The sequence below is a fragment of the Amia ocellicauda genome, chromosome 10 (genome assembly GCF_036373705.1).
Source record: "Amia ocellicauda isolate fAmiCal2 chromosome 10, fAmiCal2.hap1, whole genome shotgun sequence".
NCBI lineage: Eukaryota > Metazoa > Chordata > Actinopteri > Amiiformes > Amiidae > Amia > Amia ocellicauda.
Genome location: NC_089859.1, coordinates 3,758,750 through 3,780,190, shown reverse-complemented (window position 1 = coordinate 3,780,190; position 21,441 = coordinate 3,758,750). Strand labels below are relative to the sequence as shown.

Here is a 21,441-nt window from a genome sequence, read left to right as displayed (position 1 = left end):
CATTCTATTTTTTATATACATATATACAATACAGTATACAAATGTACAGTATATTCCATCGACTAGGATATCACAGAAACATCACTGCGCCTCCTTTATTTACGGCGCAATTCAATGATAATCTGAGAGGCTTCCACTGAAAATGTCACCCAGATTATTATGTGAACATAAAATATTATTCCTGTTTTATGAGCCTGACAAAATGCATTGCATTGGACAATTTGTGCCTCATAAAAATGCCATTTAAAGGCAAATTGAAACTGAAATGTAAGCAAATGACAGTTACAAACCCACAGTGAAGTATGTTAAAACATTTTAAGTGTTTGGGAACAAGGCAGCAAATAAACTAAAATTTTTGCAGTTGTAATTTCAGATATACTGTACATAATGCTATAAATGTAACAAATACATTTTTGTGAAATAAAATACATTAAAAAAGATGACATTAAACAAAACATTTGACATTTCTTCTGTGATAAGAGGTGTAAATAAAAGGTATTTTAACTGTCTGTTATAAAGAATGTCTGCATCCAAAATGAGAAAAACCAAACACACGTATAAACACAAGACACACAGCGAGGGTGCAGGAGTAGAAAACGTGAACAATTTAACAGCTCTGCGTCTCACGAACTTCACCGGGGGAAAAACAGAGGAGAGCGCTTTTAAAAAAGGGACACAGAGCGCTGCTTTTATACAGACCAGACTGGACTGTGGCAGTTTAGGAGGATTTCATTTGGTTCCACTTAGCATCTCTCTCTCTCAAAAAAGTATATTTGGTTTGACTGCAGTAACCTTCATTAACTAAAACAATTCCCTTCCAAACCAATTTAGTGCAAAAAAACTAAAAGACGAACTGGCCGTTTAAAGCAGTTGTTTTTCACTTTAACCAATTTTAACCCAATGTTTTTCCTTTGGCAGTATTCATTAACGATGCAGTATAATTGATCACACCTGTTGAGCAGGTACTGAAGTTGAATTTGGCCTTGAGTTGGGATTGAAACAGCCACACTGCACAGAACCGGTCAGGCCTGTGCTGATGTGCCGAGCTGTGAACGGTCACGGTATCGAGCCCTCTCCGTGCGCTATGTACCGGTCTCCTTCAGTACACCTCTCACATGGACACCTGTTGGCCCGACCACTTGTGTCCATGCTCGCTCACTAAGAATAGGTTCTGTTTACATTCATACCAACAAATAAAAAAATTCAAATATTCTGTTTAGAGAAAGTCAGTTTGGAGAAAACAAATCACAGATGCCGGTGAAGTTCATGGAAAAGCCTCATGTGAAAAAGGCTGGGCTTGTTTGTTTGCTTGCACTGTTTTCCGATTGCTTCCAGCTGCCTCCCCGTCTCGCAGGACACACTTTTTGCCGGGAATAAAAACAAAGGCAGCGAGGCCCCTGCGTGTCGCCTGACCTCAGTGCGCAATGTGTTACTGGTTCGGCTCCACTGTGGCAGAACGACTGAACGGGCTGCGCTGCGGGGGCTTCACACGGGGGCTTCGGGGCTGTGGAAATGGACTCCACTATAACAGGAGAGGATGAGACTGAAGAAGGTCTTTGCCACATCAAGTCGCCCTTTTCATTCAGGCTCAAATGCTTCTAAAGAAATGAAACATGATCCAGTCTGTAGAAACTGAGTACCACAGTAAAACTATCCCTTTCTTGGAAGAAGCCGACGTATAAAAACTGTCCACTCGTCTCTACTGTGATCCGCTGCGTTCTTTCTAAAGATGGACACTTCTCTTAGATTAAGAAAAACTTTCATATTATAATAATTATTATTTACCATCTCTTGGCAGAGCCCTTATCCAGTGCGACTTACTGGATACAAATAAACCCCCATAAAAGAAAACAAATGCACTGGTTTTGTTTGCTTGCTTGACTATAAACACTGCTTTTTCATTAGATATATATATATATTTTTAAGGCAAACAACTGCTTTAAAAAGCAATGAAAACACATTAGAGATAAGGAACCCCCTGGATATTGTAGTCCGGGGTAAAGCAGACGGACCAGTTCTGCTAGACCTGTATTATTAAGGAAACTGCAGGATTCATGTTATAAACTATACTGCATTAAAAACATGCTTCATCAAAAGCACGGGAGATTACATTTTGTTAGCCTCGTTCTGTAAATGTGAAAAAAATGTGACTCTGACGTAATGCTTTATAGCGAGCAGTAGATTTAAAGCAGTGCTTCTTAACATTTTTGCAGACTCGCACCCCCATGAGGTCAAGATTTGGTGCTGCCAAATTGTTGACCAATTGCAGACTGGAGGGGTTGCTGCCAATTAAAGGCTGCAGTATTTGTATTATTTATTTCTTGGCAGACGCCCTTATCCAGTAATATTGACTTGCACTCCCTCCCTGCATCCCCAGGGTGGCACCCTCGTTTAAGAAACCCTGTTCTTAATAAACCTGCCATGTCTTGCCCCCCAGAAAGGGCATCTAGCCCCCCAGGGTGAAGCCCCCGGTTCAGAGCCCCTGTTTTAAGACTGTAAGGGGTGCTTCTCCTCTCCGAGGTGCTCATTATAAACACTACAGGGACCTGCAGCACCGGGGAGCACGGACACCGGGTTCAGCGAGCGAAGGGAACGGGCCGACCAGTCTGGCGGTGCCTGGACACTGAACGGTCCTGCAGCCGAGCCCCGTCCCACACCGACGACTCCAAGGACACAGGGCTGTTGTGCAGCTCGGCTCGGTTTCTGTGTTCAGCGCAGCTGTTGTAATTCATCCGGTACAAAAGCACGGTTTAAGCAGGTTTACCCAGCGGGCAACGCATAGACTGAAACAAAATGTGATAACAGGGTGACAATATGAGCTGTACTGAGGCCACACAGTGCGTCGTTTACACAGGCATCTTAGAAACACTCGATATGATCCACAAAATTGGATGCAGGACTTTTGAAAATACGTTTTTTTTAAATACAGTTTACATTATATACAATTTAGCACATAGCATTGTGAAGATTTCATTATTGCATTGACTCTCTGTGTCCTGTTTCTGGGTGGGATGGGGGGGGGGGAGTGGCTTTACTACAGTAAAACATTCAATAAAGGACAGATTTTCTCAGTAACAAGTGAAACTTCATATAAAGCCTAATAAACAGACCAGAAACAATCATGTCCAGAGCAGTCCGAGCGTGGGAGCCGGGAGAGGGACTCCCATCGCATTGCAGTCCAATATAATTTAAATGTGTTAATATGCATGAGACGATATGTATTAACTGCATTTCCCCCCAAAATAAAGACCATAACCTGGCAGTCCCGTGTGGATTGGGATCTAGTGACGTGTTCAAGCACAGCTGTCCGTCGTCCTCGTCCATCTTCATGACATGGCTTCCCTCTGAACGAGTTCAAAGCCTTTGTCGAGAGAACTTTTTCGGAGGGCTGGAATGCACACTGGACAGATGTTTCGAGATGAACGGTCGGGTGGAATGATACACAACGTGCTAATCAGGTACACAGGAACACACAAGAACCCCCCCACGTGATTATGACGTATGTACATCCTTTCTTCTTCTTGGCTTTACAGTCGGAACGGGAGATCAGATGACGGGCGGGTGCGTCACAGGTCGGCGTGTCAGGAAGGGGCAGATTTGACGGACCTAACGGGGAAATGTTGTGGCCCTGGCAGGTGAGAATGCAGTTCCTGTGCCAGGCAGTGAGAGCAGCTATGGATGAAGAAATATAAAACATGTCTTTGTAACTGAGTTCTGGTTGCGTTGGGCCGACGGTCTCAGAGCTACACCGAAGCTGTGGCTCATGAACCTCAAGAGTGGCCCGACGATGGCGCCTCCCCGAGCCGGATGCTCCCCAGGAAGGTGGTGTGGTTGGTCATGCTGATGGAGGTGTCTTCATACACCATCTTGATGGAGATCTTCTGCCTGGCCCTCACCAGGCACACGCCCGCCGTGTAGCAGGTGTTGAACTTCCTCTGGCCCGTCTCGATGCTGCGGGTGCAGCGCAGGAAGGGCGTCTTGTCCACCATCACCTCGTAGCTGGCGATGTCGGTGAAGTTGAGGTAGTATACCTGGCAGCAAACGTGGGGGAGAGACACGGACACACGTACACACACACACACACACAAACAAACACAATTGTAAATAAGCGCGGTGTGGAAAGCGGCCGTTGGGAATCTCTTCCCTCAACATGCCTTTCTATGACAACTCTGCATTAAATGATTATGACCATAATGTTTATTTGGGGGGGGATAATACAATTCACTGTAATTTGAAAATCTTGGCATAATGAGAACACAATTAGATACAGTATAGGTAAATGAGAAGTATTAAAGTTAAATTAGCAGGTTTAAACAAAGCTCTTTTATATGGAATATGATATAACCCTCTACATAACACATATACAAAACCGTGTGGGCTATTCTTCTCTTCTAATAGGTGGAACTTTTTTAATGATGTATAACTGAAGTAACTTAGAAGAACTGAAATTGTGAAGTGTGGTACATATATACAAAATAAATTACACTGTACATCCAAGTCCCTTGCATTCAAGCCTATTGAATGCATTAAAGCAGGGGTCTCAAACTCAATTCCTGGAGGGCCGAGTGTATGCTGGTTTTCGTTCCAACCGAGTCCTCAAATACTTATTTGATCTAATTGTTTAATTAGCTATTTACATTTAAACACCTAAGCGGGCCCCGGGATATTTTATAAGCAACTGTACATTGAATCAAATGCACTTTTAGACCATCAACAGTAAATTACCTTCCAATATATTTTTAAAATATGTCAAATAAAAAAAATTATTGGACAAATTAAGTAACAGACGGCCCTCCAGGAATAGAGTTGAGGCCACTGACTTAACGGGTGTAACCGACAGTCTCTTAAATGCTTGGTTTAAATGCACGCCTGTGATAGTAGGAGTGTACAATTCAAGCATCTGATTTTTCTGCTCACTTTTTTCTTTAGGAACTATTAGCGCTTAAAAGTATAACCTTCGTCAAAATCACGGCTGCTGCAAATACCCCAAAGGAGAGACCCTCGGGGTGTTTCCCTTTAACGGCAAATTAAAAATCTGTGGAATCACCACAGAGCGTAATTATTACCCGAGCTACCCCGGGACGAGAGGAAAACCCCGCGCTCAGCAAAGACTCTCTCCTGGGCTGTTTACAGCAGCCGTGACTGCGGGAAAAGCCATGACTAACGCTAAAAGCTTCTACAATAATAGACGTGAACAGAAACATCACTCTGTATTTATACACGCCTACTAACACATGCGCACACAGAGACCAGGCATCAGTGAAACTGCGGTCGCTCCTTTTTTAAATTCAACTTGTCATGCAACACAAGTCACGTCACGGAGGCCCTGCGAGAGTCCGCGGCGACCCGGTGACTGGGTCTACAGTGTGACTCCACGAGCAGTGAGTCCAGACACCCCAGAGAGGTGGAACTAGAGAGCCACTTTTAGGGATTGAGTTTTGCACGTGTTCTTAAATCTGTCAAATCAGTTACAACAGTCTGCTGACACCCCCCCCACCCCCTCTGCGTATGTGGTTGTCAGCTGGTGGCAATTCAATCAATCAATCAATTCACCTGGGGCTCTCGCATGACCTCAGACTGAACTTACGTCCGGTCTTTCGCTCTCTCCTTTCCCACTGCAGTGATGGTCTTTTACAGGACATTATTGATGAGAGCAGCACTGGGGTGTTCAAGCCAATCGTTTCCATATAAGATGCTGCCTCGAATTTATTTTTAACCAGCAGAATTTCATTCCCAGGCTACGGGTAAGAAGAGGACCAAGCCAGGAGGCCCCGATGGCCAACTCAGGACCTCTGCTGAGTGCTGCGTCTGCTCTGAGGAGGTCTCGGACGGCTGCAGGGAGAAGGGGTCGAGCTGCATGCAGTTGAAAGGAAGAGTTAGGCCCAAGACCGTACTCACTTCTACCTGACTATAGATGAAGTACATGCCATCAACAAGCACCTCCAGCTCCCCCGAGCGCGAGTGCATCTTGAACACCTTGGGGTGTATGGATATCATTTTCCAGTTTTTGAGTACCCCTTCTGAAAGATCTCAGCGTGAGAAAAGGGCAGTCACTCAACATCGGTCATTTCAGCACAACAAACACAGCACAGTCAACATTTTTGCTTTTACCTCTTCATAGATCTAAATACACACATCGCTTGTAGATCTCTCGTTTGTTTAAGCTACATTACTTCTGGTTGACTGGGATGATTTCAAATGCAACTCTGGGAGAATTAAAAGGACTGAACAAAAATCTTAGCTTTTCTAGAGAGCAAAGAACAGCTGGGGAAAAAGTTAAAATACATGTGTGTTCATATATATACGTGTTCAGCAAATCAAAAAGCGGCCACAGGAACACTTATTCACAGCGAGACTTCTTTCACAGATTCTGCTTTTTAAGACGTGCTTTTCTTTACAGTGGGGATATTTGTCCCTTCACTTGTTGCTCTTTGCCAGTTACCACACAGATGAAAAGGCAACTGGTGAAACCCACCCAAAACCAACACAACGCATGAAAGCAGAGGACGAATTCTGAGGATAAGTTTCTAAAATTCAACTCTTACCTTCCTTGACTTGTATTGTTGTTTCCTGGCCTTGCAAGTGGACCACAGCAGGCTGCAAGACACGCAGACAGCAATTAACTTCACACGCTGTACAACACCGGGGCTGTCTTTGTGTGAACTTTTTATCCCAACTGTCACACTCAGACCTGAGAGGACAATCCTATAACACATTGTACTGATCCAATTAACTAGACCACTACACGAGCATACGCCAGGAAAGGGAATCAGTGACAATTAGCACTCTGTGACTGATGTCCCTCTTCACTTTGATAAAAGGTTAGAAAAAATGAACGTTTCTCATAAATCCATAAAACCTGGAAAAATCCTTATTTGAGGTATATATTAGCACAGACAAAATACCAATGTACAAAATATATATTCATAATTAGAGGATATTCTACAATGAGCCGTTAGTCGGGGTGCTGATACTTAATTACTTAATTGGTTTCTGTGGTGCGGCTTCATTAGCTGCTGAGGCTCTGGATGCAAACTCCGCCGCCAGAATGTTTAATATTAAGCTGCTTTATGCACAACATTAGAAAACAGTTACCTGGGATTCCCTGCCCCTGGCCTTGTCCATTCCTCCTAGACACAGACAAACAGAGGAAAAGGAGACGTTACAAACCACGTAAAAGAAACAAGATTTATCTGACAAAACCGATCGTGACTTTGCTCATCACCGACAGGTTAAGCTCTGACATGAGACAATACAGCTGCGGTTTCACCAGGGGCTCCGCTGGAAGAGCGAGCGTTGCTTCCCGACCGACCAGTCAAGAGAAGCAGCAGCAGCAGCATTTCACGGCTCTCCATTCACGTCAAAACAACTTGAAATGTTCAACACAAGAAACATGAAGGAGCTCTACAACCTTCCACTGAGACTGGCCTCTCAGCTCCTTTGAAGCTTCATTTCAAAATCCACAGGAGAAGAAGAAGAAAACAAAAAGGCTAGTTTCCCTTAAATATTCTTTCTTACGAGACCCAGCCAGTGGAAGGAGCCGAGTGCCAACGTTTCCCTGGGTATCGGTCTGCCATATTTAAAATCTGACCCCGTGTCAGAACCCTCATCACTCGTTTGTTTCAGGAATATCTGCGTCTATTCATCGCTCGGCTGGGAAATTCGACGACCCCAGACTGCCCCCTGGGAGCCATTTTAGCTGACTGACCTGCCACTATGCAGGCGGTTGTGTTTGTGTGAGTAAATCTATCGATGTATTCAGTTCCCCAGATATCAGTCGGACACATTCGATATCGACAAAAACACCAACAACAGCCTCGGAGAAGGGCGAGGTTTCCTGAGCTTTGTGAACTTGACTTGATGACAGGTGAAATGGGTCAGGATTTAGGATCGCAGCTGAGTGGACTGATGGGACGAATGAATGTCAGGAATGAGGGTCCTGAGCTGGAGAGGTTTGCCAGAACAATGGAGTGCATTATTATATATTTTGATAAGGAGGGCCACATTATGTGCTTTATGTGACAAATCTGAATAAGTTAGGCTTAACTACACCAGCTGTGTATCCTGACCACTCCTGCGCTGTGGCTCTGAGTGGAGTTTGGGCCCAGAGCGAAACCCGAGTCTGAAGAGCTGTGAAAATCACCTGCTTCCAAACATATGGAATAAAAAACATGATTCTCCTACATGATGACAGTTTTTCTTTAGTGTCCTTTTGTGTTCATGTGCATTTAGTGCTGCTTTGATTTGCTTGGTTTTGTAACGACTCTTCAAATCGCATGGCTTGAATTGCGCTAATAAAGCATCTCGTTACACAACGTCTGCACAGAAACACAGCGCCTGAAAAACACAGCCAGCCCTTCTGGACTAAAACTGTCTGTCTGTCTGTGAAGTGAAGTCTGAAACTTTTGGAGCCCTATTTAACGTTGAAAGCTTGGCAGCCATTGGAGGAATTGTTCAGGGATCCTAAAATGATGGACAGTCAGTATGGAAGTGAGAACTGGTTAATAGGGGTCAGAAATGGCGGTACCTGCAGGTCCTTGTGGGCCCGGAGGACCTTGTGGCCCCGGAGGCCCAGCGGGTCCAGGGGGACCGGGTGGCCCAGTAGGCCCAGCAGGCACGTTGGCATTGCTTCCCGGGATGCCTGGAATGCCAGGAATTCCAGGAGGGCCCTGTGGTCCTGGGGGGCCGGGGGGGCCTGGGGGGCCAGGGGCTCCAGGAGGTCCTTTTTTGCCTGAAATACAAAGACAACTTTAAACCGGATGCGTCTCCTTGATTTCCACATTCGCAGTCAATCAGTCGAGGGAGGAGATGTTTATATTCAGTCACTAGAATATTTTAAACACCTCAAAACCATTTAGTCTCCAAGAGTTCTCTAGTTAATTGATTGGTTGATGAAAAATCGTCTTCCCTGTCTTTAGTAATCAAGCAGATTTAGGATAACCTAAGGCACCAATGGGGTTCTCCAGGGCCAGGCCTGGACTCCACTGGTTAACGGGGAAATTCATGAACTTTTGGAGAATCCTGGAAAGGGGAGTGTACGTGTCTTTCACAACAACTTCCCTGGGCCATGAGAATCACTCTGTCATGTCAGTAACAGGTTATAATTTTAATCAAATGTACATCACAGAGGGCACAAAATGGCACCTTTCCACCTAAGCATCCAATTGGCCAGTTCATATCCATCCAAGATTAGTATAGGAACTAATATACAGAGCAGAGTTCTAAACTTTACTTGAGGGCCACAACCCAGGGGGTTTTATCGGCCTGCATTAGATCTGGGGAAGTGTGGTGAAGAATTCGTTAATTTAGTGCCTGACTGCTGAGGACAGGGGCTAAAGGACACCGATACACAACAATGTGGCCCAATACATGCACTGCTGAGAGCAGCACAAGACTGCTAAATAGGGGAATGGAAATGCACACTCAAATGTGAGTTTTCCTCGGGCCAATTATGCGTATCTTCTCAGTCTGTCATCTCTTAAGAGTGAAAGACAGTCTCCTCTTCGCAGAGCTTGTAGCTTTTTAACTGGTTTGCTTTGGGCTGGTGTTATCTGCTGATGCCAACACAAAGCACATCAGCATGCCTGAACGGACAACAAAAAGCAGTGAAGGATCCTGGATAGAGAATCGCACTTCTGAGAACGGAAGCTGTAATTCCAGATGCCAAGCGAAACGAGGGCCATCGGCTTCTCCTGAGACCTCCAGCTCATTCCCACTGGAGGAATCATTCCACCAACGGGCTGGTCTCAGAGTCGGGTAGCTTGGGGCAGTTGGAAGCTATAGCTGGTGTAGTTTTGCAAGATCAACATTCAGCACAACATAGAACATTAAAGTTACCTTTTTTCTTTTCTCTTCCCTTTTTGTTCTGTGAAGTAGACTCTGAAACAAAGAGAACAAACACAGGTTAGAGGGACAGCACTGGACTGGAGCGCAGGGGGGAGGTGATCCTACAGACTGGTCTCAAACCCCCCACCTGCAAGTCTAGGGTTCCACTCGAATTGATCTTCTCGTGTGCGTCTTCTCATCTCTTCTCACACTCCCTCCACCCCCTCTCCATTGCCCCTCCTCCAGAGCCACTCCTTTTCCACCCTTCCCACCGAGGTGAGGACATCACAGTCACTGAAACCCTTCCAGCGTCTACTCAAGACACACCTGGTCAGACTAGGCTGCGAAATCACAAGTACAATCTCATGGACATCTCCTTATGCAGTCTTATGTTCCGGACTCGATAATGATAATTGGATTTTGTTCCGGTTGTATTTCGTGCGCTTTATGTTTTGTTTCCTGTGAAGACTAAGTTACCCTGGGTGAGAGCATCTGCTAAGGAATAATAATGTATGAGTATATATATAAACACACACACACACACACACACGTAAACATAGGGCAACTAGAAACATGCCAGCTACCCTACTGCACTCTTTAACACTGAACAGCTTCATATAACCAACAGTTCACCGCGTCCTTCCACAGAGCCGAGTCATCAGACGCACGCTGGGCCGTGAACTGGAGTTCATGGACACCTGTGGTCCCATCGGTAAGTGCCCACAGTGGAGATGCTCCACGGGACACACACACATTTTCCCATACAGTTGTTTAAATAGGACAGTTAGGATGCACAGATATGACCTAAGCAACGAGGCAATCAGAGAAATAATAACTTTGGAGAATAATATTCAGTTGTGCAGGAACTAGGTTTGTTTAACGAAACACTCTTGCACATGGAATCTGCCAGCTCTAGTTGAAGTTAATATTAAACAAATTAGTATGAAAATTACAGACGTAAAGGCTCATAAAGATGTACCTCCAATAAAACTGTCAATTTCACAATGCAATATCCATCTTAAATTACAATAAAAAAATGCCGAATCAGAGACGACTGGGCCGTGGTTGTGGGATTTGAAGATGGAGAGATAGAGAGATAGAGATTTCAATTTAAAAGTTACTTGAAGACATAAACGCATATGTATACATTCACAGTGTGCAGAATCCAACACAAAATGAACTCTGGCAGGAAAGAGCATCCGGGCCTTGTCATGCGATGTGAGCAGGCACTGCACGAGGGTCCCGACTGAATTGAGAAACAGCACAATGAAGAAAACCAACTCCACATCATAAGACACACAATCCACCATGCAGCTCTCTAACCCAGCTGCAGTTCAGAAGTAACTTTCTACTAATTATTACATTGGTCAAAGTTTGGATTTGGCCACAGTTACAGAAAATGGGTTGCGAGTTTGAGTGTTTGTGGAGCTTTTAATCACTGTGGTGTAAAAAGCTGTGGGAAAGAGTGTTTTTCCTACATCATGAAGGAAAAATATAAAGAACTGTCTTCATCAAATCTTTTAAGCAGCCATACAAATCGAAGACTTGACATTTAGTTAGTCGATCCGTCTCTGAGCTGCTGAAGAAACTCAAAACACCTGCTTTAGTTGCTGAACTCTTACAGCACAGAAACTGTGGCAGAGTTTTTAATCCACCATTTGATGGAACAAGCCGATTACTTGAAGAAATCCTGATGTTACACATGACGGACAAGTGGTTGGTCTACAAACAGGTGCCTCTTCACAGCACACAACGCCGTGTGCGGAGAGCAGACCGTGAGGGTGCACTCAAAACATGTTGGCAGACAATGAAAAAAGTGCCTAATTGGGCTAGACATCATTGCTTCACAGAGGTTTAACCGGTTTAAGATGGTCTCATAATTTACTATTCCAGATACATTATAAACTGCTGAACCATTTTTGCCCAAATTAGCTGCAGATGGTGAATATTGCTCAGAGCCGGCCGCCTCTTCCTTATCGAATACCTTTCCTTCTAGCACTTTCCCTTTGTTGCCAGCCGAGTGGTGTCAGACCACTAAACATAATAAACTTTTATAAAGTCTAAAGAATCCTTTAGAATCGGACTTCCTGTGTTGGCCGAACCATCTCATTATCACTACAAAGGCCGCTTAACCTTAAAAATTAACAGTTTGAGCCCCTAAGACATCTGGGGAATGTTTTATTTCTGCCTAAATTACTGGATACATTCACATGAATTTTTCTTAATGAGCAACCTATCCCCAATCTGTTGCGCGTTAGGAGCGCAAACGTCTGGAATAGCAGTTCCTTGTGATCTCTCCCCGGGATCACAACGGGCTTTGTCTGCGTCTCACCAGGGAGAACGGGAAGAAAGGGGGCTGGGAGTAATTATCATTTAATAAGTCAAGATTTTATACTGATTTATGGGGGAAGTCTTATAAGGTGGGTTTCTCAATTTAAACACAATTACTGCGCTCGGTGGTTTTGCTCACTCTGTCACGCAATGTAGCTGCACTGTCGAGATCGCACAACCTCGCTCGCTTCTCGCGCCGCTCTCCGGCGGGATGTAAGCAATTACTCGAGTGAAGGCATTCTGGAGATTTGATTGAACTCAAAACAAAAACAAGGAAAAAAAGAAACACACTGAAGACTTTTGACAACTAACAACACAAACCAAAATTTTCCAGCAATTTTATGCGCAGCAATTACCCCTTCGGCATATTTTCACTGGAAAAAGCCGGCTGCTTCACTTTCTCCAAGGATATCCTAAATTACACAGTTAACATTATTAACTAATGGCGAGAGGGGTGTCCTGTGCCAAGTGAGCTGGACTGTGTCATGAGCGAGACGACGCACCCAGCGCATCCTGACACACTTTCAATTGCAACCCAGAACGACGAGCCACAAACAAGGTTAAGAAAGTTTCCAATCGAGAGGAGGCCCACAGCACAGTAAAGACACGGATCAGCGAGGCGCTTGTTTACGGTGAAGGAAATGCCTCGTCATGTCTTTGGCCAAACTGTTCGCTCGTGTCCGACACTTAGTGTACGAGTCCATAAAGAGAACATTGTGTGCTCATTCCAGAGCCTTTATGTATTCATATTTAATTGGCAATCAGACACAGATGTCGCTCTCACACACCAGACCAATCAAAGAACTGAATCCACAGCAACAGGTGATGCTGATCAAACAGCCTTCCTCTCTCAGGACTAACATCAGCTCAAGTTAAAGGCAACAGCATTTCACAAACACAGACGATGGGCCTCACATTTCAAAAGCCACATTAACTATGTTTTTACTTGTAATTTTACTTGGTTACTGTGTTTTACCAAAGGCAGTAGCAGGTTATGTATTGTAGAGTTGTTGTTTTTAAATATTAAAACAAAATTGACATGGTTATACAGGCAAACACAACTCAATGCAAGACAATCGCCAGGTTTGAATGAAACAAATGATCTTCTGGGTGGATGTCCTGCACTGGGTGATGTCTACTGGTACTGCAATGGCGATGACAGTTCATAGGTCATATCTGTTCCTATGAATGGACGCCTTGAACACGCTGCTCCTTGTGCACTACAAATGTCAGCCAAACACACAAACAAACAGCAGACTCTGTACTTTGCAGTCTTTAACTTTGTTGTTTGCATTCTGCAATATTCCTGATGGGGTGTCAGTCAGACAGCACAGACATCCGTCACCAAAGTATAACAGAAACGGAGCGACATCTGAAACGTGAAACAGACACGCAAGCGAAGTGGAGAAGATAAGGAATCAAGGTGCACTGCAACCCCCCCAGCTTTGAGAGCTTTGCAAAACTGAAAGCAGCCTCTGAGGTTTCCAGCCCGTAATTGTTTAATGTCATGAAGAATGGGCCTCTCATTGTTTTGTGGAAAAAAAAGAGGAAAATAATGTAAGTTTACGTAATTTCTAGCCATTGGATCCAGATGGCCCCATCTTTGCTCCGCTCGCTTTCTTGAAAGATACTGAACAGCTCGAGTGTTTCCATTCCAGAGCAGACACCCATTTCTCAGAAAAGCGATGATTAATTCGAAACAATATTAAACAGAAAGCACAGGCAGACCCCACGACATCCTGAGTCAGTCCTGCGCTCTTCCGTCTCATTGTGTTTTAAGTGTCGGCTCGGAGGCGTCGGCTCGCTCATCGGCTGCGGTTTCTCGGGCAACTCGGTTTGCCGGTCGTGTGAAAGTCGGGATGGCCCCGTGTTCCAGTGTGCGTGTCCAGAGCCAGGCCAGATGTCTGACGAAGTGAAACGCAAAAGCCTCCTTGTCTTTCACTTTCTTTTGACAGCACAGAACGAACACTCGTGGGACACGGAGGTTGAGTAACGCAGTGCCTCGATTAAGAAATAAACCTTTGACTGGCAAGATCTCCGTCGATGTTGCTTCAGCCTGCAGTGCCAAGACACAATCTCGACCTCGGCACTTCATGACAGGCAATGCAAACAACTCACCCTTTCACGTGGTAAATGTTATGTTAATATTAGTGTTTGATTGGGTTTAGGTCATGCCACTGAGGGTGTTGGGTGTTCTTTATTGTCGGCACCTGCAGTAACATACAACAGCTCAAACCTACTAATGCAGACGTTGTGGAAAACGCTCACACGCTACACGGCGAGAAAACAAGTGGAGTTCGCATTGTGAAGATTTAAAACAAATGTTTAGCAAACGGAGGAATTATTGTTGGCACCAACCTCCCTCCACATATTTTAATGTTTAATGTGAACGTGTATTTTTTGTTCATTTTGTCATAATGTTTGGTAAACATTTGTTGATGTTTGCGGTCATGGAGAGCAGGCTGATGCTCCCATAAACAACAGATCTGTGAGACGCCCGTGGCAAGAGGCGCGATGGCGATCCGAAGGTCTAGGGATACCTGAGGAAGAGTCATATTGTGGTCTAAGAAAGATGCTGCTTAATAGAGCTTTCTGTTAAAGTGAATATTTCTTTATTACAGAAACAGCATTGCAACAAGGCTTTCATTCTCTTAAAGAGAAAATACATCCATCTTTTAGGGAGCCTGACAAGCCAAAATATAATAAGTAAAGAGGACTGGTTTGTGCAGAGTGGTTCAATACTCAGCATATCGTTCAGGCGGTGGGGCTCATTGGTGCCCAGCGGTTAAGGATGTCTTGGGTTTCTATTAATTGCAATGGCACTTGATGATGATGTAAGCAATGATAGTTAGCAGTTATTTATATAAACACGTGACAGGAAGTCGGATGGTTTTGGTCAAAATCGTAGCCTTCATCACAAATCTCTCCACCTGAATGTCTGAGCGAGACGTCAAACCTTTCACAGGGTTCCCATGCAAATCAGATATTTTTTTCCCCATGACTTTTCCATGATCATTTTCAGATTTTTCCATGACTAAATTATGTATTCGTTTACAACAAAAATGCTGCAAAGTTGGAAATGCACACAGAAAATAATGAGGATATTGATAAACACAATAGCAAAGAACCACATAATCAGCTTTTGTCATGACGGCCTCCTCCTCCCCTTACAGCCGTCCAATCCACCCACTTTAATAAATGCTTCCATCGACTAATAAAGAGCACAGAAAGATGTAAATGGAAAATTAAACCTAGTACTAATCTGATCAATGTATATGTAGTATAAATATTAATTACAGTAGAAACTATACAAAACATTAACAATCTGTATTTTAATGATTTTAGCTGTAATTCTGAATTGCCTTGAATATAAACTACAATAAATCAGCTAAATTAATTAATAAAAACATATATTCAAACATTACGATATACAAACGGTCAGTTCAGTAGGGGCCTGTACGCTACTTTTATACGACTGCTTTGTTTTAAACTTGAAAACTTTTTATCATTATTTTTTCTTTCTTTCAAAAAAATGAATAAATAATAAATAATTAATTTTCACCAATAAATGACCAGATTTTTGTATTTGAGGAGTTTGGATTTTACGGATTTATACCCATTTTTAAACACACTCAATATTATTTTCAGTTTTTATTGGTAGTTATTTTTTATGAAACACTACTTCACAAGCTTGTTTGACATTATGACCATGATCTCGTCAGCACTCACATCGACGCTGTTCTGCAGTGTACAGCTCACACAGACGCGTGCGTATTAATATCGCTCTATAGGATTGGCTCACACGGAAGTTGGTCATCAGTGTGGCATTGAGGACAGTGCTGGCGCTGACAGAATAAAGCAGCACGCAGAAAGCAAACGGCACAAGAAACAGCAAAAGTGAGCTTTGGAATAAACAGTGTATATTGGTAACTTTTGTAGAACTTGTTTGTGGTTTTGAAATAAAATTTAATTTGTTAAACAGAACAATATGTACGGTTATTATTTACTTGATTTTAAATAAATATGCATATCATACATTTGGCTACTTAATTTAAATGCAATGGACACTTCAACAGTTTGAGCATTGAATGTAGGCAGGGGCTCTCAACACTGTCCTGGGAGCCCCTGTGTCTGCTGGTTTCTGTTCTAACAGAGCTCACTTGCTTAATTGAAACCTTAAATGGAATTATCAACCAACTCATGAGAGCTGAAAATAACAGGACACGTCTAATTAATCACTTCATTTGTTCACTTACAGGTTTGCTTTAATAACAGAGATGAAAGCGCAGGTGAGCGAACATTAGAAGAAACTGGTTTGTCAGGACTGGGCTGAGAAACACTGATGTAGGCTAAAAACCTTTTTTTTTTTTTCACCTTATTAAACCCGATCATTTTTTTTTTTTTTGCTCCGATTTTTACCAGGTTTTAGTGTTGGTTTTGTTTTTTGTTTTATTTTTCCCTAAATAAAAACCGGAACACCGAATATGATAATGAGAAAACAACTATTAAAACAGCATTTCCACTTTATGTCACAAAAAACTTTCAATCTAGAAGAGATCTTCATCAGGATCCATATCCTGATCCATACATCCATATCCTGAAGATCTTGTGTAGATCGAAAAGTTTTTGCTAAAATCCTGTGAAGCATGGGTTACATAAATACTTTTTATTTGTGCATTGGAGCTGTGGTAAGTGTGCAGGTATTTCTTTCTTTTCACTTTATATTAGTTGTTTTGTATGCTGCACCTACTAAGTAAAATGGATGTGCATGTGACTATTTTACTATTAACTTTATTTCACATAAAAGGGTGATCATTATTCTGGCAGATCCTGACCAATTTAGTCATGATCACGTAAACGGATTTACGTCATTCTGCTCAAAATCTTCACAGATACTGTGAGTTTACTGGCTGAATGGTCAGAATGACGTAAATTTGTAGCACAAGAACGCAACCAATGATCTTGCGAATCTGTGCAGAATGAGGGAAGTCTGCGTGTTGTGATCGCACCGAGCTGCTCTGTGTTGCTAGATGGTTATAGGAGTTGTGCTTAGCGTGTATGCGCTTCACACGGACTCTCCCAAGACTAGGAAATCCCTGTGAACATAATATCAGCACAGACCACATGTATTACAGAGTATGTACTAAAATGACATTTTAAAAAGGATTTAATACAATTTTATTCTGCACCATGAAACTATTACTTTGTATCAGAGTGAACATTATATCCCATGTATGTTGTAAATGGGTTTGATTGTGTATATGTGTAGCGATCTCCCATGACTTAAAAGATTTTGGTAATTTTCCATGACTTTTCCAGGATTTTCCATGACCATGGGAACCCTGCTTAAATATAAATATAGCACTTGTGTACTTAGCTAGTGCCCCACTAATTTCCATTTTCAGAACCACACGGACCCCGTTAGACCCCAGGCCCTTGGTACAAGTAGGCAAAAAGATACAGGATGGTGCTCAAAATGAAGACTGGAGGTGTCACCAAGAAAACAAAGCAAAACAATAAAAATGGCTTCAGGTTTTCACTCTACTCAAGCGCTGAACTCACTGGTCTGATCGTTGGCTTAAGTGGACCAACTTAACACCAGAGAGACGACTACAATCTGCTAGAGCTATACAGCCCAGAGTTGAAACAGTTAATCTGTTACACATTCAAAACATGTTCTGCCAAGAGTTTGGCCTTTACCAGAGACTTATTTAGAAAGTTGTACACATTTAAAAGATTTTAAACGTGTACAAAAAATGTATAATTTGAATCAATTAGGCAAGTCTGGCACTGTATTTTGCCTTCTTCCATTTGGTAAATGCAGCAAAAGCGAACAAGCTTTATTAACGACAGAAATCGCATTTACAGGCTGATCTCCAAGCAGGTGTCGCTCAGAGTCTGGGATTCATTTCAGCGAAGCTCTAAGAAATGAGCATCAAAAAGGGCAGAGAAGCCGTGCCTGAATACAAGGCTTTATGTTGGGGAAAAAAAAAAAAACTACGGAAATGAAACCATAAACGCGAGACAATAAATTGACTGCGCTGGCCCTGTTCACAACTCACAGGCCAACGGCCTCGCACCCACCATGTCTTGAAAGGATCACACTGCTTCATCTGTAAACAGATTGCGACTAGAAAAACAGTGGTAAAACGGTTTAATGAATGGAACAAATTAGCATCAAAGACGGGTTTTAGATTGAAAACACATTTTCACAACACATACTACAAAAACACATCTGCTGTGAAAGGCTTGCAAGGCATTTATAAAGCAATGTACAGGAGACATGAAAGAGAAATTCGATTTTGGCAAATCCATCGGTCCCAACTCTTTGGGTTATCGCTCGACCAGGATCACGTAAAGGACTGGACTTTGAACTGGGGTGACAGGTTACACTGTAGCAACGATGCAGTTCTGTAACGAGGTCTTGTGTTAACGGGTTCGGGCCCTGTCACATGACTGAGGGTGAAACGTCGTTCTGGCACGAGATTAGGAAGATCTAAATGTTTTCTGCACGTGACAAGTTCACTCCACATTTAAGTTCTCTCGATGAACAGAACAATAATAAAGATTTACGTCTGGGCTTTGAAGTCTTGGAACATGCTTTCAAAGTGAGTTATTTTCTTCTTTTATTTAACATATTGATGCATCTTTGACAGCTTTATTGTGTGAATATTTTATTAATAATAATAATAATCATAATAATCATCATAAGAGTAAAAAGCAGCTACATCATATTCCTCCCATAATAAGAGCAACATTAGTCCATTTTGTTGTTTAAAACCAACTGTTTACACAAGCAGACCAACATGAATTAAACATTGATGGTTTCTTTAATCAGTACCTATTATTTGAGTTTAATGGCCCTTTAAAAGTTTTCTGTTCAGGTGTTTTGCCACTCAAACACATCTAGGCTCTTTGGAAAGCTTGCAGTAGGTGTTGAAGATATTATAAATGAATATTTATTTTTACAGATGTATTTGCTTCTCTCAATGCTTTAACAATTTCTTGAAACGTTTAAATACCATTTTGTTTGTGAACACAACGAAGAGCTGAGTTACTTGAGAAGAGCAGGCCAGGCCATTAAGAAATTACAGTTCTTCCTGTGAATACTTCGGGTGATCAATGTAAGCAAGTTGCCTTTGTTTATATTTTACATTTACTAGCATATACTTTAAAATTAGAGTGAGATTGGAGTTTTTCATACTCCACGTCTGGTCAGTGTTTGGCCTGACAATTTCAAAAGTGACTTTATTGTTTACATATTTGAGTTGCCTCCTCGCAGTAGTTATTTAACTGTTTACACATCAGAAAGAAACAGCGCGGGCCTCTAAATAACGATTTAATGCATAAGAACAGTTTGCATCAAGGTTTGGCTAGACTGTGACTAAACAATTCCACAGCGAACCCCTTGAGATCTGATCAAAGCAGCAACAATCTGTTTGCAATTCTCCAATCCAAAGCCACAATCATGTTAGCATTATCATATTGGAGGAAAGTTTTGTGGCCGAATAACTAATACAATTTAAACCACTGGAAAAGTAGTTCCAATTACAGACGATAGATTAAAACACAGCGAATGGCTTTGCGATCGAGTTAAAAAGTGCTTTTTCTTATTAAACGCTGATGGCTTAATGGAATTGCCCTGGTCTTGATTAAATAAAAGAAACAAATGTTCCACCCAACCCCTCAGAAAGCATGAGACAAGGTTTGTGCGGCTTCCTTTCCCACTATAAACAGCGATGTCTCATGCCACTTCTACCACTTCCACAAAAACCGAACCACTAAATACAAATGGTTATTTACTATAAAACTGCTTTTAAGACACAACAAGGTACAACCACATGACATCACGTAATGTACTGTGAATATCACAGACTGTGACACGACATACAAACTGGACAACAGCTGTCCCAGAAAGCCCCCACAAGAGAGATGGCCATAAAACAGAAGGCACTTGATTTCACAAATAGCTCGACAAATTGTGCGTCTCCTACAGATGGTAGACTTCTGACAGTCCTATTCACCTGAGGTTTGCAGTAAAAGTGTTAACACATTTAGATTCTGCTACAATATACTGAGTGCAATATACTTCTACAGCGAAGAACATTTTTAATACAGGACATCATCAACAATGCTTTAAAAACCCTTTCACAGCTGCAGTACCCATGTGGATCCCTGAACTATGCGTTGATATTCAAAAGCATCCCGTATAAAATTACATTGCAGGTCTGTATTGAATTCAGTCACATGACCAGCGCAGCAAGTCAACTAATATAATGATACATGTATTCCTTAAACACATCAGATATTAGGCTACAATAAACTAACATTAATAATTGCAGAACTCTCTCTCTATATAAATCCAACCAGCTGTCAAATTCTGTCAGTTCACAACACTGAGTCTACAGTCGTGTTTTCCTGCTGTTTACAGGGTTAGACAATAGCGCTGATAGACGGTTACTGCAGCCCTGGATTCACATTTCATTTCACTTCACTCTCAAATGGTTAAGGGGCAAATCAAGTCACAGTCTGATAAAGCTCGTCTTCAAACATGGCTGTTCAGGCCCGATCCCGGCGCTGTGCTCGAAGCAGCACTTACTGCACTGACCCCCTAATCCCTCTCCGTGTTTGACAAGCAGGTGAAAATTACAAGCATTTTGTACCTTTCAATAAAGATTACTGCCGTCTTAAACGGGCTTCCCCAGCTTCAGTAGACCTGGGGGTGATGTTTTATGGTGGGAGTTTCTAGTCTGCCTGCTAAAAATATCTCTCAGGAAGAGATCTTGCCAGAGGCTTTCAATCTCGGTGTAGTGTGTATCTGTGTGGGGTGCGGGATCCCTGCCTCGACTGTATCCGTGTCGGCCTGATTCTAAATAATGAATCCCTGTACGCCATCAACATAATCAAGGAATTACATGTTCTCTCATTGGCCACCCCCCAGAAACCATACAGATGATTAAATGTACTTTAAATGTGTCTGACTCTTTAAATTGGCACCTGCTGTTAAAAATAGACTTTATATATCTTGTCCGTTTGGATCTGGAAGGTCCTTGAAGGTAAACTATAACAAGTTTGTTTGAATGTCAGCTTCATTTGGGTGGCGTCTATTCAAAGCAAATTTAAAATCCATTCAGGATTTTAGTTTTTCCTGCGTTATAGATATGATTGAAGCCACATACATCAGATTGCCAAGCTTTCCAATTTGGTAAATTAATGAAACAGGAAGGCACAGGCAAGGTCATCAGACTAGGTTAATGCCTGATGATAATCAGGTTTTTGTATTAA

General features: G+C 42.5%; 1 protein-coding gene across 4 annotated transcripts in view; it reads right to left on the bottom strand.

The window, feature by feature from the left end:
* eda (ectodysplasin A) overlaps positions 1–21,441 on the bottom strand; it is a 70,786-nt gene continuing 49,345 nt past the window's right edge. Inside the window, exons 3-8 of one of the 4 annotated variants that reach the window (XM_066714739.1) lie at positions 9,838–9,879; positions 8,528–8,731; positions 7,096–7,130; positions 6,546–6,597; positions 5,899–6,029; positions 1–4,031 (exon numbers count right to left, since the gene is read on the bottom strand). In XM_066714739.1, coding sequence (XP_066570836.1) covers positions 3,771–4,031; positions 5,899–6,029; positions 6,546–6,597; positions 7,096–7,130; positions 8,528–8,731; positions 9,838–9,879 — 725 coding nt within the window. In that variant the 3' untranslated portion in view covers positions 1–3,770. The remainder of the gene's footprint in view (positions 4,032–5,898; positions 6,030–6,545; positions 6,598–7,095; positions 7,131–8,527; positions 8,732–9,837; positions 9,880–21,441) is intronic. The other 3 variants (XM_066714740.1, XM_066714741.1, XM_066714742.1) reach the window with 3 other exon arrangements.